At 40.0% G+C, this 20,187-nt stretch overlaps 3 protein-coding genes across 4 annotated transcripts; 1 reads left to right on the top strand and 2 right to left on the bottom strand.

Annotated features, from left to right (window-relative positions):
- The first annotated feature begins 5,008 nt into the window (after window positions 1–5,008).
- LOC126747593 (inverted formin-2) lies at window positions 5,009–13,149 on the top strand. 2 transcript variants are annotated; one of them, XM_050456327.1, is made up of 22 exons: window positions 5,009–5,337; window positions 5,656–5,904; window positions 5,958–6,117; window positions 6,168–6,337; window positions 7,179–7,434; window positions 7,491–7,726; window positions 7,785–7,982; window positions 8,049–8,110; window positions 8,292–8,480; window positions 8,544–8,644; window positions 8,697–8,767; window positions 8,823–8,930; window positions 9,976–10,046; window positions 10,100–10,226; window positions 10,284–10,536; window positions 10,593–10,666; window positions 10,716–10,848; window positions 10,904–11,035; window positions 11,086–11,547; window positions 11,601–11,868; window positions 11,924–12,032; window positions 12,363–13,149. In XM_050456327.1, the coding sequence occupies exons 2-22, from the start codon at window positions 5,695–5,697 to the stop codon at window positions 12,822–12,824; spliced, it is 3,852 nt and encodes a 1,283-aa protein (XP_050312284.1). In that variant the 5' UTR covers window positions 5,009–5,337; window positions 5,656–5,694; the 3' UTR covers window positions 12,825–13,149. The 2 variants fall into 2 exon arrangements, with proteins under 2 accessions (XP_050312284.1, XP_050312283.1); XM_050456326.1 differs by having other exon boundaries at window positions 5,594–5,904.
- Window positions 13,150–13,586: 437 nt separating this feature from the next.
- LOC126747605 (BTB/POZ domain-containing protein KCTD12) lies at window positions 13,587–17,293 on the bottom strand. Its single transcript, XM_050456341.1, has 4 exons — window positions 16,666–17,293; window positions 14,265–14,410; window positions 13,946–14,199; window positions 13,587–13,895 (listed from the first exon to the last, which is right to left on the bottom strand). The coding sequence occupies exons 1-4, from the start codon at window positions 16,848–16,850 to the stop codon at window positions 13,779–13,781; spliced, it is 702 nt and encodes a 233-aa protein (XP_050312298.1). The 5' UTR covers window positions 16,851–17,293; the 3' UTR covers window positions 13,587–13,778.
- Window positions 17,294–17,497: 204 nt separating this feature from the next.
- Window positions 17,498–20,082, bottom strand: LOC126747596 (cytochrome P450 4V2-like). Its single transcript, XM_050456329.1, has 12 exons — window positions 19,815–20,082; window positions 19,598–19,761; window positions 19,435–19,544; window positions 19,287–19,380; window positions 19,043–19,228; window positions 18,917–18,986; window positions 18,729–18,855; window positions 18,530–18,682; window positions 18,409–18,477; window positions 18,000–18,171; window positions 17,765–17,944; window positions 17,498–17,712 (listed from the first exon to the last, which is right to left on the bottom strand). Exons 1-12 carry the CDS (start codon window positions 19,820–19,822, stop codon window positions 17,546–17,548), a joined length of 1,500 nt encoding a protein of 499 aa, XP_050312286.1. The 5' UTR covers window positions 19,823–20,082; the 3' UTR covers window positions 17,498–17,545.
- Between the last annotated feature and the right edge of the window lie 105 nt (window positions 20,083–20,187).

Below are 20,187 nucleotides of genomic sequence, written 5' to 3'. Positions count from 1 at the left end.
TTATTGTCAAGTTTCATAAATGACAATGGATCAGGGGCTGTGCAATAAGCTTAAAACTATATTTCTGTAGGCACAAAAGGGACTTTTGCTTATAGCACGAGTTATAGTTATAGCTCGATTATGGGAGTTATACAGTTCGATAGGGGATGACTTTAACTTTATTATTGTCAAGTTTCATTAACTAGAGTCAATTAGGGGCTGTGCAATAAGCTTAAAACTATATTCCTGTAGGCACAAAATGGACTTTTGCTTAAAGCATGAGTTATAGTTATAGCTCGATTATGGGAGTTATACAGTTCGATAGGGGATCATTTTATCTTCATTATTGTCAAGTTTCATAAATGACAATGGATCAGGGGCTGTGCAATAAGCTTAAAACTATATTTCTGTAGGCACAAAATGGACTTTTGCTTATAGCACGAGTTATAGTTATAGTTCGATTATGGGAGTTATACAGTTCGATAGGGGATGATTTTTAATTCATTATTGTCAAGTTTCATGAATGAGAGTCGATCAGGGGCTGTGCAATAAGCTTAAAACTATATTTCTGTAGGCACAAAATGGACTTTTGCTTATAGCACGAGTTATAGTTATAGCTCGACTATGGGAGTTATACAGTTCGATAGGGGATGATTTTAACTTCATTATTGTCAAGTTTCATGAATGAGAGTCGATCAGGGGCTGTGCAATAAGCTTAAAACTATATTTCTGTAGGCACAAAATGGACTTTTGCTTATAGCACGAGTTATAGTTATAGCTCGACTATGGGAGTTATACAGTTCTATAGGGGATGATTTTAACTTCATTATTGTCAAGTTTCATTAACTAGAGTCGATCAGGGGCTGTACAATAAGCTTAAAACTATATTTCTGTAGGCACAAAATGGACTTTTGCTTAAAGCATGAGTTATAGTTATAGCTCGATTATGGGAGTTATACAGTTCGATAGGGGATGATTTTAACTTCATTATTGTCAAGTTTCATAAATGACAATGGATCAGGGGCTGTGCAATAAGCTTAAAACTATATTCCTGTAGGCACAAAATGGACTTTTGCTTATAGCACGAGTTATAGTTATAGTTCGATTATGGGAGTTATACAGTTCGATAGGGGATGATTTTAACTTTATTACTGTCAAGTTTCATGAATGACAATGGATCAGGGGCTGTGCAATAAGCTTAAAACTATATTTCTGTAGGCACAAAAGGGACTTTTGCTTATAGCACGAGCTATAGTTATAGCTCGATTATGGGAGTTATACAGTTCGATAGGGGATGACTTTAACTTCATTATTGTCAAGTTTCATAAATGACAATGGATCAGGGGCTGTGCAATAAGCTTAAAACTATATTTCTGTAGGCACAAAAGGGACTTTTGCTTATAGCACGAGTTATAGTTATAGCTCGATTATGGGAGTTATACAGTTCGATAGGGGATGACTTTAACTTTATTATTGTCAAGTTTCATTAACTAGAGTCAATTAGGGGCTGTGCAATAAGCTTAAAACTATATTCCTGTAGGCACAAAATGGACTTTTGCTTAAAGCATGAGTTATAGTTATAGCTCGATTATGGGAGTTATACAGTTCGATAGGGGATCATTTTAACTTCATTATTGTCAAGTTTCATAAATGACAATGGATCAGGGGCTGTGCAATAAGCTTAAAACTATATTTCTGTAGGCACAAAATGGACTTTTGCTTATAGCACGAGTTATAGTTATAGTTCGATTATGGGAGTTATACAGTTCGATAGGGGATGATTTTAACTTCATTATTGTCAAGTTTCATTAACTAGAGTCGATCAGGGGCTGTGCAATAAACTTAAAACTATATTCCTGTAGGCACAAAATGGACTTTTGCTTAAAGCATGAGTTATAGTTATAGCTCGATTATGGGAGTTATACAGTTCGATAGGGGATGATTTTAACTTCATTATTGTCAAGTTTCATTAACTAGAGTCGATCAGGGGCTGTACAATAAGCTTAAAACTATATTTCTGTAGGCACAAAATGGACTTTTGCTTAAAGCATGAGTTATAGTTATAGCTCGATTATGGGAGTTATACAGTTCGATAGGGGATGATTTTAGCTTCATTATTGTCAAGTTTCATAAATGACAATGGATCAGGGGCTGTGCAATAAGCTTAAAACTATATTTCTATAGGCACAAAAGGGACTTTTGCTTATAGCACGAGTTATAGTTATAGCTTGATTATGGGAGTTATACAGTTCGATAGGGGATGATTTTAACTTCATTATTGTCAAGTTTCATAAATGACAATGGATCAGGGGCTGTGCAATAAGCTTAAAACTATATTTCTATAGGCACAAAAGGGACTTTTGCTTATAGCACGAGTTATAGTTATAGCTTGATTATGGGAGTTATACAGTTCGATAGGGGATGATTTTGACTTCATTATTGTCAAGTTTCATAAATGACAATGGATCAGGGGCTGTGCAATAAGCTTAAAACTATATTTCTGTAGGCACAAAAGGGACTTTTGCTTATAGCACGAGCTATAGTTATAGCTCGATTATGGGAGTTATACAGTTCGATAGGGGATGACTTTAACTTCATTATTGTCAAGTTTCATAAATGACAATGGATCAGGGGCTGTGCAATAAGCTTAAAACTATATTTCTGTAGGCACAAAAGGGACTTTTGCTTATAGCACGAGTTATAGTTATAGCTCGATTATGGGAGTTATACAGTTCGATAGGGGATGACTTTAACTTTATTATTGTCAAGTTTCATTAACTAGAGTCAATTAGGGGCTGTGCAATAAGCTTAAAACTATATTCCTGTAGGCACAAAATGGACTTTTGCTTAAAGCATGAGTTATAGTTATAGCTCGATTATGGGAGTTATACAGTTCGATAGGGGATCATTTTATCTTCATTATTGTCAAGTTTCATAAATGACAATGGATCAGGGGCTGTGCAATAAGCTTAAAACTATATTTCTGTAGGCACAAAATGGACTTTTGCTTATAGCACGAGTTATAGTTATAGTTCGATTATGGGAGTTATACAGTTCGATAGGGGATGATTTTTAATTCATTATTGTCAAGTTTCATGAATGAGAGTCGATCAGGGGCTGTGCAATAAGCTTAAAACTATATTTCTGTAGGCACAAAATGGACTTTTGCTTATAGCACGAGTTATAGTTATAGCTCGACTATGGGAGTTATACAGTTCGATAGGGGATGATTTTAACTTCATTATTGTCAAGTTTCATGAATGAGAGTCGATCAGGGGCTGTGCAATAAGCTTAAAACTATATTTCTGTAGGCACAAAATGGACTTTTGCTTATAGCACGAGTTATAGTTATAGTTCGATTATGGGAGTTATACAGTTCGATAGGGAATGATTTTAACTTCATTATTGTCAAGTTTCATGAATGACAATGGATCAGGGGCTGTGCAATAAGCTTAAAACTATATTTCTGTAGGCACAAAATGGACTTTTGCTTATAGCACGAGTTATAGTTATAGCTCGACTATGGGAGTTATACAGTTCTATAGGGGATGATTTTAACTTCATTATTGTCAAGTTTCATTAACTAGAGTCGATCAGGGGCTGTACAATAAGCTTAAAACTATATTTCTGTAGGCACAAAATGGACTTTTGCTTAAAGCATGAGTTATAGTTATAGCTCGATTATGGGAGTTATACAGTTCGATAGGGGATGATTTTAACTTCATTATTGTCAAGTTTCATAAATGACAATGGATCAGGGGCTGTGCAATAAGCTTAAAACTATATTCCTGTAGGCACAAAATGGACTTTTGCTTATAGCACGAGTTATAGTTATAGTTCGATTATGGGAGTTATACAGTTCGATAGGGGATGATTTTAACTTTATTATTGTCAAGTTTCATGAATGACAATGGATCAGGGGCTGTGCAATAAGCTTAAAACTATATTTCTGTAGGCACAAAAGGGACTTTTGCTTATAGCACGAGTTATATTTATAGTTCGATTATGGGAGTTATACAGTTCGATAGGGGATGATTTTAGCTTCATTATTGTCAAGTTTCATGAATCAGAGTGGATCAGGGGCTGTGCAATAAGAGTAAAACTATATTCCTGTAGGCACAAAATGGACTTTTGCTTAAAGCATGAGTTATAGTTATAGCTCGATTATGGGAGTTATACAGTTCGATAGGGGATGATTTTGACTTCATTATTGTCAAGTTTCATAAATGACAATGGATCAGGGGCTGTGCAATAAGCTTAAAACTATATTTCTGTAGGCACAAAAGGGACTTTTGCTTATAGCACGAGTTATAGTTATAGCTCGATTATGGGAGTTATACAGTTCGATAGGGGATGACTTTAGCTTCATTATTGTCAAGTTTCATAAATGACAATGGATCAGGGGCTGTGCAATAAGCTTAAAACTATATTTCTGTAGGCACAAAAGGGACTTTTGCTTATAGCATGAGTTATAGTTATAGCTCGATTATGGGAGTTATACAGTTCGATAGGGGATGATTTTAGCTTCATTATTGTCAAGTTTCATAAATGACAATGGATCAGGGGCTGTGCAATAAGCTTAAAACTATATTCCTGTAGGCACAAAATGGACTTTTGCTTATAGCATGAGTTATAGTTATAGCTCGATTATGGGTGTTATACAGTTCGAAGATGTTTATACTGTGTTAACGAAATGTTCAAGGACTACCCTCGTACTAGTTTCCCTGCATAGAAATAAACCAGGAAGAACGTTGTAAGCATTTGTAGTTAGTCTTATATTTTACATACTTAATTATACTTTATTTGACAATTTCGCATGATTTTCTCGCTATTAATAAGAGGAACATTAAGGACTGAAATATGTCTTCGACTTTTAGGCATAAGGTTCCTCTCCAACGACCTTAAGCGTCGCAGACCCGACGCCCGACGTCCAAGGGGCGTCGTCGATGTCGCAAAAAAAAAGTGAAAGTTTACGACCGCATCTGTGTATACGGCAAACGACGCCACTGTTGGGTACCAGCCGCACATTCGAAGGCCGCTGGAACCCAAACACACACACACTCACAACATTCATGTTGGCTCTTAGACGAGTATTTATCGTAGTTTACACTAACCAAATGCGCGTTCGCATTAAAATAACATCAATTAGGCCTAATTGACTAACGCTACGGGTACCGAAAAGTACCAAAATCGGTTATTTATCGGTTCGTTAGTCCTGTGGGAACGGTTCGGGTTGTCTGGGTGGCATGGTTCTCTCGTAGCAGGTGCCCGAAGGTGCATGTGGTTTGTCAGTTAGTTCATAGTGCAGTAATTATTTGTTTTAATATTCGTAAGGCGTTCGATTGCATCGTCCGTTAGGTAAGGAACCATTCGTCTAATGACTGATGGGTTATACATGTTAATAATATTTACTGAGGATGTGTGAAGGGGAGTGGCATCTCAGGGATATCCTTCCTGACACATTTTATCTTATGTTTGTGGCTTTATTGGGTTTTGTTTGGGTGTGACCTAGAAGATATATATTTCTTTTAACTGTGTTATCCTGCGTAGCCTCTAATTAAGTACAAATCCACTATTTTAGTCAAAAAGTGACTAGAACTCTCTTTTTTTTCAGCTATCCATTCGACTGCTCCAAATCAACTATATAGAGACTTTTTTACTTCCTCACTTCCTCAGTAAGTCCTCCTAGCACACCCTGCTCCAGATACACTCCCTATGGATGCCCTCGATGCTCATCAACCATGCGACGGTCTGGAATTCATCGTGGAGCATCCAGAATACGTGGTAAAACTAGCGACAGCTCTCAATGCAATCGGCCCCACAGCAACTCGAGTGAAAAAACAGATGTTCGAACTTCTGGCGGCCCTCTGCTCCCATAACGAAGTGGGTAGGATAAGAACTCTGGAGACCCTGGAGTGCTACAAGGTAGTCACCACTTTTTTCTCGTTGTGACCGCCTTAATAAGTCCACATTTTCAGAAACTGAGCCAGCAAAAGAGCCGCATGGGATCGGTGGTGCATGAGCTGGAACACTCCCGTTCTCCCGAATACCAACTGGCCCTGGTAGCTTTCATTAACTGCCTAATTATCTCCACAGTGAAGTTGCCCGATAGGATTCAAATCAGAAATGAGTTTATCGGTACGTATCGGTTAATTAAAAAAGTCAGTCGAGCTAAAAAGTAGTTCCAGAGTGCCATCTGTTGGAGGTGCTAACGAAAATCCGGAAATCTGGTCCAGATTATGACCTTTTAACCCAAATAGAGGTGTTCGATGAGCAGCTGAGGAGCGACAACGCAGAACAGGACCGAGAAGTGAAAATGGATTCGCCTCAGGACGTTTTTCATGCCATACTAAAGCAGGTAGAGAGATTGCAACCTATAATAATACAAAAACAAGCTAGTATATTTGTATATTTAACTATTGTTAGTGTGTCAGTCTTAACGAAATCGGTTCTTTTTAGAATCATAAATTTTTCGCAAAAGAAAATTCGTATTGCATTTTTATAACAAACTCCCATATATTTTACTACGAACTTCTATTTATTATAGATCACACTTTTATATCGAGGATTTTAGGAACCAGTACTTATTCTAATACGTACTCCTACATTTTTCTTCTCAAAGTTAGTATTCATTTATAAATGTCAAAGGAATGAAAGGCAAATCAATTTCTAGAAATATTCACTTGGTTCGTTTGGTTTTTTATGCACCCAAGTACAAAAACCTTCAAGTAATATTCCTAAGAACCCCTAGTATGTTTTCCAATACACTTTTATATGTTTTGAAAATACGAAAAACGTCTAGTTATATCCATAGAAGCCCCTAGTTAGTTTCTTCATATACTTTGAATTGTTCACTGTATGATGACCTACTAGTATTTTTTTTAGAAACTACTAATTTATTTCTCAATACATTTTTACATTCAAAGTTAATACATGTTCACGCTCGAAGATTTTTCCTGTTTATTTTTCGATATACCTCAAAAATTATTGATTTTTTACTTTATGCCAGCTAAATTTTTTACATGCATGCAAAAATCAATAAGTAAAATCTTCCTAGAACATCATATGAGAATCATACCAGCAATGTCTTACAAAAATCATCGCTAGAATGCACGATAAATATCCGAAACCTGTTTGGTCATAAACGAAACGTTTCTGGCATATCGTGTGTTCTCTGGAGATAGACTTTCGTTTTTCAGGTGTCAAATACTCCCCACTCAGTGCCATTCCTCCACATCCTTCAACACTTACTCGCTATCGACCCCAACGACCCCCTAAGCGATTTAGTGTGGGAAAACGCGGAAAAACTCGTCCAAAGGGCCACAGAAAAGGAAGACTTCTCAAAACTGGTACGTGCCAACTCCCGAAGCCAGTTAAAAGTGAACTGCACCTGCTCCCGAAGACAATCCTTGCTGCTTGGAGCTCTTTCACCTCCACCGCCACCCATACCACCAGGTAAGCACCCCAGTAACCCCTTTAAACCTTCTGGTATCTAGTGAGAAACATTGCAGGAGGCCTCCCGCCGCCTCCTCCGCCGTTTCCTCACGTGAACGTCCCGCCCCCGCCTCCCCCTTTGGCACCGCACACCTCCGCCATACCACCTCCGCCCCCGATCAGTCAGGAGATGCAAAAGGGGATTTTATCGCCAGCGGCCCCTCTGAAGATCGAACGTCTACCGCAGCAAGAGATTCCAGCACCCAAGTCCAAAATGAAGACCGTCAATTGGAATAAGATTCCGAGCAATAAGGTGGGTTTAGGGTCAGGGGGTGAAGATGATTCCTGTAATGGTAGATCCTGCTCCACAGGTGGTCGGTACCAACAACATTTGGACCCAGGTGGCGATGAGGCATCAACACTCGCCCCTGGCCGACATCGACTGGTCGGAGATGGAAGGGCTGTTCTGTCAGCAGGGGCAACAGTCTCTGGTACTGGACTCCACCGACGATGCTACCGGATGTAACGAGAACCGCAACCTGAGAAGGACCAGGAAGGAACCCCAAGAGGTAATCAATGCGGAAACATTCCTGAGCTTCCTGGTTTCTTATTAGAGCCCCAAATGTTTCTTTTAGATAACCCTGCTAGACGGTAAACGCAGTTTAAACGTCAATATTTTTCTCAAGCAATTTAGAAGGTAATTTCAATTTAAAAAGGAAATCTGCGTGGTGTTAAGACATAACTCATATTTATTTAACCCAATAATGGTGGTAACCCGATAATAATGCATGTTTCGTTATTAAATTCTTAACCGAAGGTTACTAATAATGCTTCTGAAAAAGAGGTGCGAACCGGACTCTTGGAAATTCTTTTTTTAGTTCCAACGATGACATAATCCGCCTGATTTCACACGGGGAACACCACAGGATCGGCATCGAAAAACTGAAGGGCCTGCTGAAGATCCTGCCGGAAGTGGACGAGCTCGACATGCTTAAATCATTCGACGGGGATGTCAGCAAGTTAGGAAACGCCGAAAAGTTCCTGATACACTTGACCAGCTTATCAAAGTAAGTAAATAGCTTTTCAGAGGAATAAAAATCTTGGATAAGCATGAAAGTGTTTTATTACAGTTACAAGCTGCGTATCGAGAGCATGCTCCTCAAGGAGGAGTTCGAGTCCAACATGGCCTACGTCAAGCCGAGCATTAAGGCCATGATCCTTGCGGCACAGGGTAGGCCTAAGTACACTCTAAATAAAATGGTTTAATTAGTATTCATTTGTAGAACTCATGACCAACAAGCCCCTGCAGGAGGTGCTCTATATGATACTTGTGGCAGGGAATTTTTTGAACGCAGTAAGTAGTTTTGTTCGCAGACATTATTCGCCTTTGAGTCCACATTTTTCTTTAGGGAGGTTACGCCGGAAATGCCGCAGGAATTAAACTGTCCTCCCTGCAAAAAATTATGGATATCCGAGCCAACAGACCCAACATGAACCTCATCCACTTTGTGGCACAAGTAAGTACCACTTCTTTGTAAAAATATTTAACTATTAACATTTAAAAAAATTTGAAACAATCACAGACTGGATTGTGGTGAAAATATTTCTCGATTTAAGTATAGCCTTCGACACTTTGCACACATCGAGTTCTACTCAATAAAATAGGCTTAGGAGGCGTTGCGTATATAAGCTCTTTTAGTCTTATTTCAGTAACAGAACCCAATGTGTAAAACGTCCTCTATAATTTCAATAAGTTTAGAGTTCTCAGCAAATAAATGTAACTGGCTTGACAAACTGATGACAAACGAATCAAAATACCAAATCTTCACTTTTTGAATACGACTGGAAAGATAGCCAGCAATCTATTGAGAAAGAGGTTGATTTACCCTGTTAAAAGCCTTGGAGAAATCCGTATATACGGCATCAACTTTTAACAAGATCTGTTCATGTACTATAGCAGGTTAGTAAAATGCTATAAAAGGAAGATTATTCTTTTGTAGATTAATATTGTAGTCCAATGAGAAACAAACTTAGAAATTCTACTGAAAAACCCAATTTTATTACAGAGATAATTGGCGAAAAGTGGTGTGATGAGAAATTTAACTGTGGATCTCCCAATATTTAATTTCTGAAACCATTTCCCTAGGTGAATTATTTACAAGCCTTTTTTATAAAACTTTCTACAATTTACAACCGCAAATAAATATATAAAACACTCAGCTAATACTTTATAGAAGTCATTTATATCTATTATAAATAAAAGTGGTCCCAAGACGCTACCTTGTGGTAACCCTAATGAACTGTCCTTTTCTTGAGATACCCTATTGTACACTTTTATTTTGCCACGTCTGTTGTGTAAATAGACAGTTATCCAAGCCAGTGTAAAGTCCTTTACACCGTAATATAACAGATTTTTGACCAGAATCAGTCGATCAATTGTTAGTCTACAAAAACACCAATCGCTGTGCACAAAGATAAATTAAATATTTTAGATAGCAAACTAGTAGCGATTATTAACAATTTCATTCTGTTCCAAACATTTCTTTCTGTTCCTTTTATAAGCAAGCCGAGAGGCGGGGCAACATCCTGCTGTCCTTCACGGATAACATTGCCATACTGGAAGAGGCAGCCAAGTAAGTACCTCCCAACCCTCAAAACCCTAAAAACCACAAACAACCATTTCCAGAACCACGGTGGAGCAACTGAAAAACGAAATCTACGCCCTGGAGGAGCGCATCCAGAAAATCGAGAAGCAAATCGACCTGCCCACCACCGAAATCCAGATCAAGGAGCAAATGACCGAGTTCCTTCTGGTAATTTACAAAATCTACACGAACCTTATGAATACTAATAAAACCCAATCGCTTTAGATCGCAGGCAATGACGTGTCGAACCTGCAAACCGAACTGAAGAAGTTGGACACGGTGCGTCAACAGTTGGCGGAGTTCTTCTGCGAGGACCTCGCCTCCTTCAAGATCGAGGAGTGCTTCAGGATCTTCCACGCGTTCACTTGTAAATTCAAACAGGCTGTGATAGAGAACGAGCGCAGGAAGCACCAGGAGGAGCAAGCAAACGCGCGCAAAAGACAAAGAGAGGAACTGCTTGCCGCTAAAAGAAGACAAAGTAAGCTTCTAACTATTGAGTAACTTATTCCAAGGAGATATTAATTTTTTTTGCAGTGGGAAACCTCAACACGGACGAGGGCGTCATCGAAATGCAAATCTACGACTCCAACGGCAACAGCTTCAGAAAGGTAAGCTCCTATCCCTCTCCCACTCACCTTAACACCCATCCTACCATAGGGCTTCAAGACATCTGCGGACAGTAACACTTCCGAAGAAGAATTCTTCGCCACCTCACCTCTTCTGCCCAGGCATCGCCTCAGCTCTTTTAACGGCTGCGGAGTGGACACCGAAAGGGACCAAATGTCCCCTGGTAAGAACTTTTCCCATCTTCTTCACTCCAGCAAATAATCCTTGAACCTCCATAGACTCATCTCCGAACGGAAGTCTACGTAGAAGACGTAGCAAAGGCATGATAGACAATCAAGGGAACCTGATGGACTTCCTGCGGCACTCCAGTGACGTGAGCAACAGGGAGCGTAAGTCTTGGGGAAGCCTCGGTAAGTCCCACCCATACCCATAAACCCACTTCTTACCGGTGAATATCCAGATCGGTCCTGGGCAAGGAAAGCCAAAGGGGCTGGCCCGAAAAAGCGCCCCGGTCTGTTCACAGCTGACTTCCTGTTTGAGCGTGACCGAACCGCCACCCCCTCCCCCGTGGTTGAAGTGAAAGGTTCAATTTCGGCTCCTGAAGAAGAATTGATGAGGGTGCCGAAACCGGTCGGTAATAAAGTGGAAACTGCTCCACTGAAGGACAAGTCCGCTTGGCGTAAGTCGACCCTGAACGTGCCGAACAGCTCAGAAGAGATCCGAAGTAGCCACAGGAGGGAGAGTCACACCTCGCCGGATATCAACATTCTGCAGCCGATTATGGAGACGAACGACCGTAAGGAGCTAATAGGGTCTCTCGGTAAGGCTACGGACACTGAGAAGCTGACCTTGTACCTCAGGAAGCCACAGGAGGTCCAGCCGGCGAGGGCCTTGAAGGCCTTTAGTCCTCCGCCTCCCTTACGTAAGTTTCTCCTGAGTTTATTTTGGAAATGGCTTGATTGGGATGTTCCCTAGTGAGTCCAGACTCCCCCACCACCACCAGGCCTAACCGAGATGGTACCTTTAGCCACAACAAGATCGAAATCGATCAGGACAATGTGCAAACGCCACCGTTACCACGTAAGATCTTCTCTCCCACTCCGACCGAGAAGAGGGAACCTCTGAAGCCCAGTCCGTGCAAGAGGGTGTTGAATAAAGCTGATAATGTTGATCCGGATCAGGAGATCCTTGGAGATGGGCAGTTCAATCGGTTTTCTCCTACCAGGCGTACGAGACGACAAGTGTAAGAGATTTTTCGGAAACGTTAATCTTTTTTGAAATTTTAATACCACTTATAGACGTACCCAAGCTATCAAGAAGCCTGTCGTGGATCAGGAAGAGCTGAGTCTGGACATCAAGTCACCCGAGATCGACTTAAAAGACTTCTTGTCACCTGTGTGTATTAAGGTAAGGATGGTGTATTAAAGTATGGTAAAATTATATTAAAGGGAGTTGCTGTATTGTTCTCTTTTTCCTTTATAACCTCAACGGCTTACAGTCCTTCTCTTTCTCTCTCGTGACTCGACATGCCTGGAAGAAATTAATGATTTTTTTTTCCAGGCAGTTGAGTTATTCTCCACTTTCTCCTTCATAATCTCAACTGCCTGGAAGAAGTTATCGATTTCTTTGGTTTATAGACAATTGCGTTATTTCACTCTTTCTCCTTCATAACCTCAGCAACTCACTTCTCAGCTTATATACTCCCTAGGACTGGAAATGGTTATATTGCTATTTCAGGTTGAACCAGAAAGCAACGTCACCGCTATCAACAATGAAAACCAAAAAATCCCCAACGGAAAAACCTCAAAAACCCCAACGAAACCGGAACGGAACGGCTCCGCGGTCAGACCGAACCGACTCAGCTTGCCCCTGTCCACCAGGAAAGACCAACACGTGGACTCCGGTGTGACCAGGTCCAGTTTACTGGCACGCACCAGTTCTATTACCACAGATAAGAAGCCACAACCATCCAGCCGGGTGGCCCTGAAGCGAAACTCTTCTTTGAGCAACTCAAAGACAAAACTGGCGCCCTCTACCAGCTCAGAGAACTTTAACTCGATAAAACGAAACTCTTCCGTATCCGCTCCTAAACCTTCTGCCCCTAGGTCCCAAGGGTTTATGAAACCGACCACCTCCAGCACCACAAAGTCCAGTACCCCTTCTGTGAGGAGAAGTGTATCTGTAAGGAGCAGGAATTGAGGTCTCGAGAGAGGAAAAGTAAACTCAGAAAGAACGAGTTGTTCCTTCTGTTATAAAATTGGAGGAGTCTCAGAGGTGGCTCCCTCTGTAAGCTGAGGAGAAGCTTTTAGGTCTCAGGATATTTGTGAAACCAAATGGTGCAATAAACGATTAAGTTACCACTAAAGCCCTTTAACAAATTTACTAATATTTTTTTTTATTATTATTATTTTTTTTCTAATTTTATTAATTTATTTTATGTATGTTATTTTTGTATTTATTATTTTATTTAATACTAAATGTGCTATAATGAAAGTGGATAAATAAATGCATGTTTTTTTTTTAATATTGCCAATTAAATGAGATCCGAGGAAAATTAGATTTTATTATTCAAATCGATCAAGGACGAGAGTTTTCAAACAAAAATTACGCTGTAGTTAAACAGTCATAACTCAAAGTCTGTAGGAGCTAAAATTATAAAAAGACTGTTGGCATGTATAGTAAAGATGTACCTAATCAACAGAAATTAAATTTTAAAAAAATCTTGGCAAAAACATTAATTTCCGCCATATGAAAATCACGTTATTCACACTGACATGAACCATCTTATTCAGGTCGAGGCTCGGGGTAGCACGGAGACGTTTTTGCTGATATCTCTGGTTCTAGATAAGGAAAAAAGGTTCTGTTAGTATCATAATAAATGACATAAAATTGACTTGAATCGTACCAAACATAATTAAAATCCATCAAAAATCAAAGTTTCACAGGCCATCAAAAGTTCAGTTTAGGTAATATAATTTATTATTGTGTCAGGAATATACATCATGGATATAATCTAAGAAGAATGATATTTTATAGGTATGATATCTTTGTTTCGTTGGAGTGTCTATATACTATTAATACTGTTTTCCATTTAAATCAACATAACCTACAAAAGAGTTAAATTCGTTTAAGAAAGTAGAGCGTTAAAAAGACTTATTCTCTAACGAAGACAAATTCATTGTAGTGGTTCCATCTGTTCTCCTCCGCGTCCACTCCCGGTTTCAGATCATTGGTACCACCACCGGCAGTACCAGATCCACAGCTGCCCACCTAAAAACCAAACATTCGGTAATCTTAAGACACCCTTAGGGGAGTTTTACCATTTTGAATCCCTGTTCGACAAGCATATCGAAGGCCTGCTCCAAAAAGGAGTGCTTCAGGAAGAACCTGGAAGTGTAGCGCTCGGATTGTCCGTGGTCTGGATCCCTGCTCTCGTTCAACGTCTCGCCGAACACCTCCCGACAGAGGGCCACCCGTCCGCTCACCAAAATCCTGGATAGTTTGCGGAACTTCACGTCCGCCAGACCGTCCTTGCCGAACTGAAAACTGCCCCGGTATCCCACGGTGATCACGCCTGGAAAACACACGAATCAAATCCGGTTTCTTTGTCCAAAAAACAGGAACACGGGGGATTTTTACCGGGTGGTTTGATGCGATTTTCGCTCGCGATCGCCTCTACCAGTCTAGGGAGGAGCAACTTTTCCGCCTCGCTTTTCAGTCTTTCCTTTTCTCGAAAACAGTTCGGCAGGATTATGTGGCCGTCACGCATAAAGTCCAGGACGTATCTGAAAACGAAATTAATAAATCGAGATGTGGTTCATCCAACTGGCGAGAGTTAAGTGGTTATTCCAGATATCCCATGTAACCTCCTCACTGTAATTTCCTTGGAACATCACCAGCATACTAACCAGCCTGATAAATTTAGATCCGGTCGTTTGCCTTACTTCACCTTTTCGTTCGTATTTGAAATATAACATCCTGTTTCCCAAGGTGAAGAAGAAAACAACATATTAGAGGGTAAGGGCGTGTATATGCGGCTCTTACGCTCCACCGTGCTTCTATATGATTTATAAGAAGTGGTTGTTTTACAGCAACGCGTACAATAACGCCATTTCCAGGGTTTAAATGCGACACATGCTAATCTGGACGGATTATTTATTTAGCGGTGTCACGTGAATCGGTGTACGGGGAAATATTAATGGGACAGCAGAGAGGGTAATTCTGGAAAGATATATGACGTCTGGCTAACAATGGTTACTAAATTAGAGTGGGCGAGGAAATGGAGTTAAGACTAGAAAATGTTATGGGAAGCAGAGGTATTGAGGTGCCTGAAATAGCCAATTATTGACTCTAAAAGTCGAATTAATCCCACTCAATTATAAAGTTGCGTGCCGCAACCCAACCTTGTTTTCTCCTAAATTGGGCATTTTTTTCCAGAATAATTTATTAACTTCATTTACTTCATCGTTTTTTTGTAAAGGGACATATTTATAATTATATCGTTGCGTCGGTTTCCAGGATTGGATCGATGCCGCGCGGCGCGTGTTTACTCTTCAAATTTGGGACTTATGGTGTCTGTTTGCTCGCCAAACAGACCCTGAGCCTGCAATTAATTTGTGGTTTCTTATGTGTGCTCTGGAAATCTCGAAATATCTGGAAAGGAACGATTTTTAAGGGGCGCTACAGAGGGTTCTCTTGGAGAGCTGTCTCTGTGTTGGCTTGAGAATTCATATCCATTTTTGCTTTAGAGTAGAGATTTATTGTTTCCTGATTAAATAAAAATCCAAATTTCTTGCACAGTATTTGCCACATTATTTTTCTTGAAATTAGTGTTAATTTTATCAATTTACCTCAGTTTAGCTTAGAGTTATTAAACTTTTACTGAAACCATAATTTAAAAAATTTATATTCAGACTAACTGGGGATACGAGCATTCAAACAAGAAATGCCTTTGAGAAAAAAATCATAGCTTAGAGTCTTTTTGAGATAAATGGATGGAAATACTGTGAAAATATTTAGTAATGATGTGGCTAATAAATAAAGTAATATTTTGCTAGAAACCTTGATTCTTTCTATCTTAAAATTACGTTATTTTTATATACCAAAGACGCTAGATCTCCTAAAGAAACAAACAAAAATTCTCTGTATGCTCTCCAGCTGTTTTAATCAACTTCTGGCATGCTCTGGATCGATGAGACGCCCAAGAAGCCTTCCAAATATTTTTTTATTTTAAATAGACGGCAAAAACTGCCCGCGGGCACAATTAATTGTCGCCGAAGTGTACACAATGCCGCATTTTCCAGAAAACGAAAACAAAAAAAAAGTCGCGGAACAAAAAGGCGAATAATTAAATCCAGACGGCTTGAAGATAACGTTTTGCCACTGGAACGAGCGCTCCAGATATAATTTACGTGTAGATGATGGTCGATTAACAAGTTCCTTCATTAAATTGATTTTTCTTAACCGGTCAAATTTTCTCGGGGATCCTTATCCTCCCCCCTGGAACAGATTCAATCCGAAATTAATTTGAAAGTATCCAGATAAGTGGGCTCCGCCTCCTCGAGTTAAATGGATTTCTTTTGAAATGTGCTCTGGATTTAGCTTTAGATTTATTGGATTCCAGTTTACCGACCAGTTAAACCGGTCACTGATAGACTTGACCGCTCACTGATTGGATAACGTCGGGAGATTTTGAAATTTATTTGGATATAAACAGTGCGTGCCATTAATTATTTTAGCTTTAGTTTAAGAATTTATGTTTCTGGTTATACCGAGTGGGATTTTTATGTACACACCAATCTAGAGATATGAATCTTGAGTCACTCTTTCTTCGTCACTCCAAGTTTGTTTCAGAAAAGAGTGTTAGTTGCAAAATTAAGTAACTGATTCAGTGGTCTTAGGTAATGAGAACTGAACCTAAAGATGCCTCAGGGGTTCCCTGAAACTTTCTACAAGTACAAAGGTTAACACGGCATCCAGAGACCTTCTAAATACTATGTTATGATTCAAATTATTGTAGGTTACTGGGTTTTTGACTCACCTAAAGAGAACCCCATCGACGTCCAAGAAGAACCGTCCTTTCGAATCGAGGTCGACCGTTTCCGACCCGGTAAAAATGCGATAAAGCTTCGAATTCGGGTGACTGGTCAAAGTTTTGAGTGTCGTCGTGTAAATAACTCCGCCAACGTTTAGATCGATCACGGGAGGGAACTCGGTCGTCGTCATCGTCGTGATGGCGAGACGGCGTCGAAACCGGGACTGAACCGAACGTGTTCCCGTGCTCCCGAACTCGGTAAAGATCCGGAGCGAGATGAACTCACTCCTCGCTCCCTCTGGTCGCACACCGAACGCGGCATTTTCCTATTTATTATACGAGAATGGGCGCAAATGTTCGCTTTTTGCATCCTGATTTTTCTTCCCGTCAGCCTTTATCATCCCCTTTTGATTTGAGTACTCACGTCTCTAGTAAACTGAATGTTGTCAAGTTTTTGTTTGAAAACTCATGCTCCAAGTCGCCAAGGATTTTAGGAACTCTTTGATGTTTGCAGCTCAAGCAGCCTAAGTGAATTTACAAGTTCACGCTTCGACATCGATCGATAAGTCATCTTGGGGCGCTTTTAAGTTTAAACCTAATTTACTCCCGGCTAATGCATCGCAAAGCTTGGAAACTCCATTCAGACTAACCGCGAATTGTTAAATTAAAAATTCAAGACTTTGCAGCCAGTTTATTCAGCCTAATGATGAGGCATAAATACTTAACTCATCCAAAATCCCTCTGGAGAAACCAGGTGCAAGGAGATTAGCTGAACTAATGCACTTGTGCTTATTAGATTCTTGCTCTGATAAGGGAACAATAAAAAGAAACCCTCTGGTTCATCTCCATGCTCCTTTATATAAATAAAATATAATTTAAAAACAATTTACGTCCAAACGCGTTTCTTCAACCTCAAAACGTGTCCATGGATCGGACGTGTGGAAATATCCATCCTGATTTTCAAAGTCGGGACGTCCCCCTCCGCTTCTACGTGGAACCTCTGCAGCAGGTTGCACGTAAACACTTTGATGCCCGTATGGGCCAATATTTTCCCTAAAAAGAGATTTTCCTTAAGGCATAACCTCCTTTTTTAAGGGAGACTCACCTATGCAACCCCTAGGGCCGGCACTGAAGGGTATGTAACTGTAGACGTGTCGTTTTTCCTCCGCCTCAGGCAAAAAATGCTCCGGATAGAAGTCGTTCGGTTTCTCCCAGACCCGGGGGTCGCGTTGCAGGGTGAAAATTGGTATTACTATGCCGCACCCTTTGGGAATCAACCATTTTTCTGAAGTAACAGTTACAAATGCACACATGCTTAAAGACAAGCTAAAAAGCCTTACGATCTAGCTGAAAATCCCCGCTGCACTTTCGAACTATTAGAGGAGCTATCGGGAATAATCTTAGCACCTCCTTGATGCACATGGTGATATATTTCAACTTGGGGATGTCGTCAGTTGTCACCGGTCTGGGTGTATCTCCGAATATCTCTCTGACTTCATTGGCAGCCTTTTGCTTTAAATAATTTGTTTATTTAACAGCTAAATATTAAGCCATAATATTTCTATAAAAATTAACATTTGTTTCGTTGCTTTACCTCACAAAGTTACAAAAACTTTTTTGCAAAGGGATTTTTGTTTGAGAATACTTGTCCCCTGTTAATCTAAAGATAAATTTCAATAGTTTATGGCGAATTCTCAAACTAAAGTGAGCCTGATTGAGATAAACTAATGAAACTATAAGATGATTCACCTGACATTCTGGGTACATGCCCAGCACCAATGCGACAAAGCTGCATATGACTGCTAGGGTGTCTTCTGACTAAAATATGCTTTAATTTGTATCGATTCAGGTGCAAGAGAGCGTTACTTACTGCTGTGTATAAAGTAAGTAGGTGATCAGTGAATCTTTCTTTGGAAAACACCCCAGGGTGATCATCCAGGTACTCTGCTAGTTTGTCGCTTATTGAAGGAAAGTCTGTCGAGGGCAGCTTCTCTTTCTGTCTCTTTATGGCATTTTCTACGAACTAACAAGAGAGATACGTAGAAAGGCAGGTTTGATAAAGTGTTTACCTCTTCTCCCCTTGTCCTGATAACATTTCTAAGATAGTCTTGTCTCTTTTTCAAAGGGGTTAAGTTAAATATAAAGTCTGAGTAATAAATGACTTTCACCATTCTGGTAAAAGCGAAATCATATCCGCTAAAAAATGTTTAAAAAAAATATTTATGTGACCTAATGAGGTCTATTGGAATTTACGTACTCTAACATGGCCCTATCGAACTCGGTCGAACCAGTTTCCTGAGTGTTCTCTTTCGTGCCCAAGATTGTCTCTGAAATATACTAAATTACCAACAAATTGTACTATTTTGCGTGTTTTTAAGTGCACCTTTGATAACATCCGCCATACAGGGATGGATCACGTGAAAAATATCGAATTTCCCTTGATCCACGTGGGCCAGGAGTTTCTGCATGCAGGTGGCGATGTGTTTTTGCATTACGTTGGTGCACTCTTTGGCAAATCCGAGGTCTACCATTGGCTGGATGATTCTTCTGTGCTTCTTATTATCGGGACCTAATTAGGGGATTTCTAGGATTGCAGTATTGTACAAATAAAGCAAATCAGTGGGTACCTGATCCGGTAATCAACCCTTCACCCAAAAACACTTTGGGGAACCTGTAGACAGGCTCGTACTTTAATACAAACTTGGAGGATGACAAAATTTTCTGCAAAAAAAAATTCTGACTGTCCTAAATAATTTTTTGATAAGAATTTCTTACTTCTGCGTGCTCCGGATTGGGTAGACCGATCAATAGTACCGGCCCCATCCAGAACCTCAGGGGCTCGTTGATGTATTTCAGGCAAATCTCGTGAACTCTCGTCAAGATTTCTGCAAGAAAACGTCCTAATACTGTACGAACCACTTCACAATGACCCACTTACTGTCGTTACTTATTAAGAGGGCATAAGCGTTTCCTATCAGAGGTACCGCCAGGGGCCCATGGAATTTTTGGGCGGCAAAGTACCACTTTCGGTACCTCCATAGCAGACAGACCCCTTGGACTGCCAAGAAGGCCAAGAAAACGAATAATATAACAACGGTTAAACTGAAAATTGAATATTTTTACTTATGGTTTTTTTTTTGTAGTTTGGTACTTACGTGGACATGTTAGCACTTTCGGGGTCCTTGCGTCACTGGCCAAAGTTTTAAATTAAAAATTACTTGACACGATAAACGTGATCCACCTCGATAATTTAGGAAAATTAGTTTTTTAAGTACAATGCACTGGAAACATTGATGGACTGCTTGTAATTCACTTAATTTGATTTGTTAATTGATCGGACTGCAATATACGTGACTTTTTTGGTTATATACAGAGGGTTCACTCAGAAAGGCGTCATTTTTGCACTGAAATTCACTGTGAGGCAGCCATCAACCCCATGTAACCAGGGTTCAACAGTTTCTTAATGGCTTAACGGCCCATTGTCGTCGTATTCACTCTCTTCCTTCCTTTTGCTCTCGCCAGCAGGTA

Source organism: Anthonomus grandis, chromosome 19, assembly GCF_022605725.1.
Source record: "Anthonomus grandis grandis chromosome 19, icAntGran1.3, whole genome shotgun sequence".
Classification (NCBI taxonomy): domain Eukaryota; kingdom Metazoa; phylum Arthropoda; class Insecta; order Coleoptera; family Curculionidae; genus Anthonomus; species Anthonomus grandis.
Note: the sequence above shows the minus strand (reverse complement) of the source record. Positions and strands in the feature narration are given on the sequence as shown.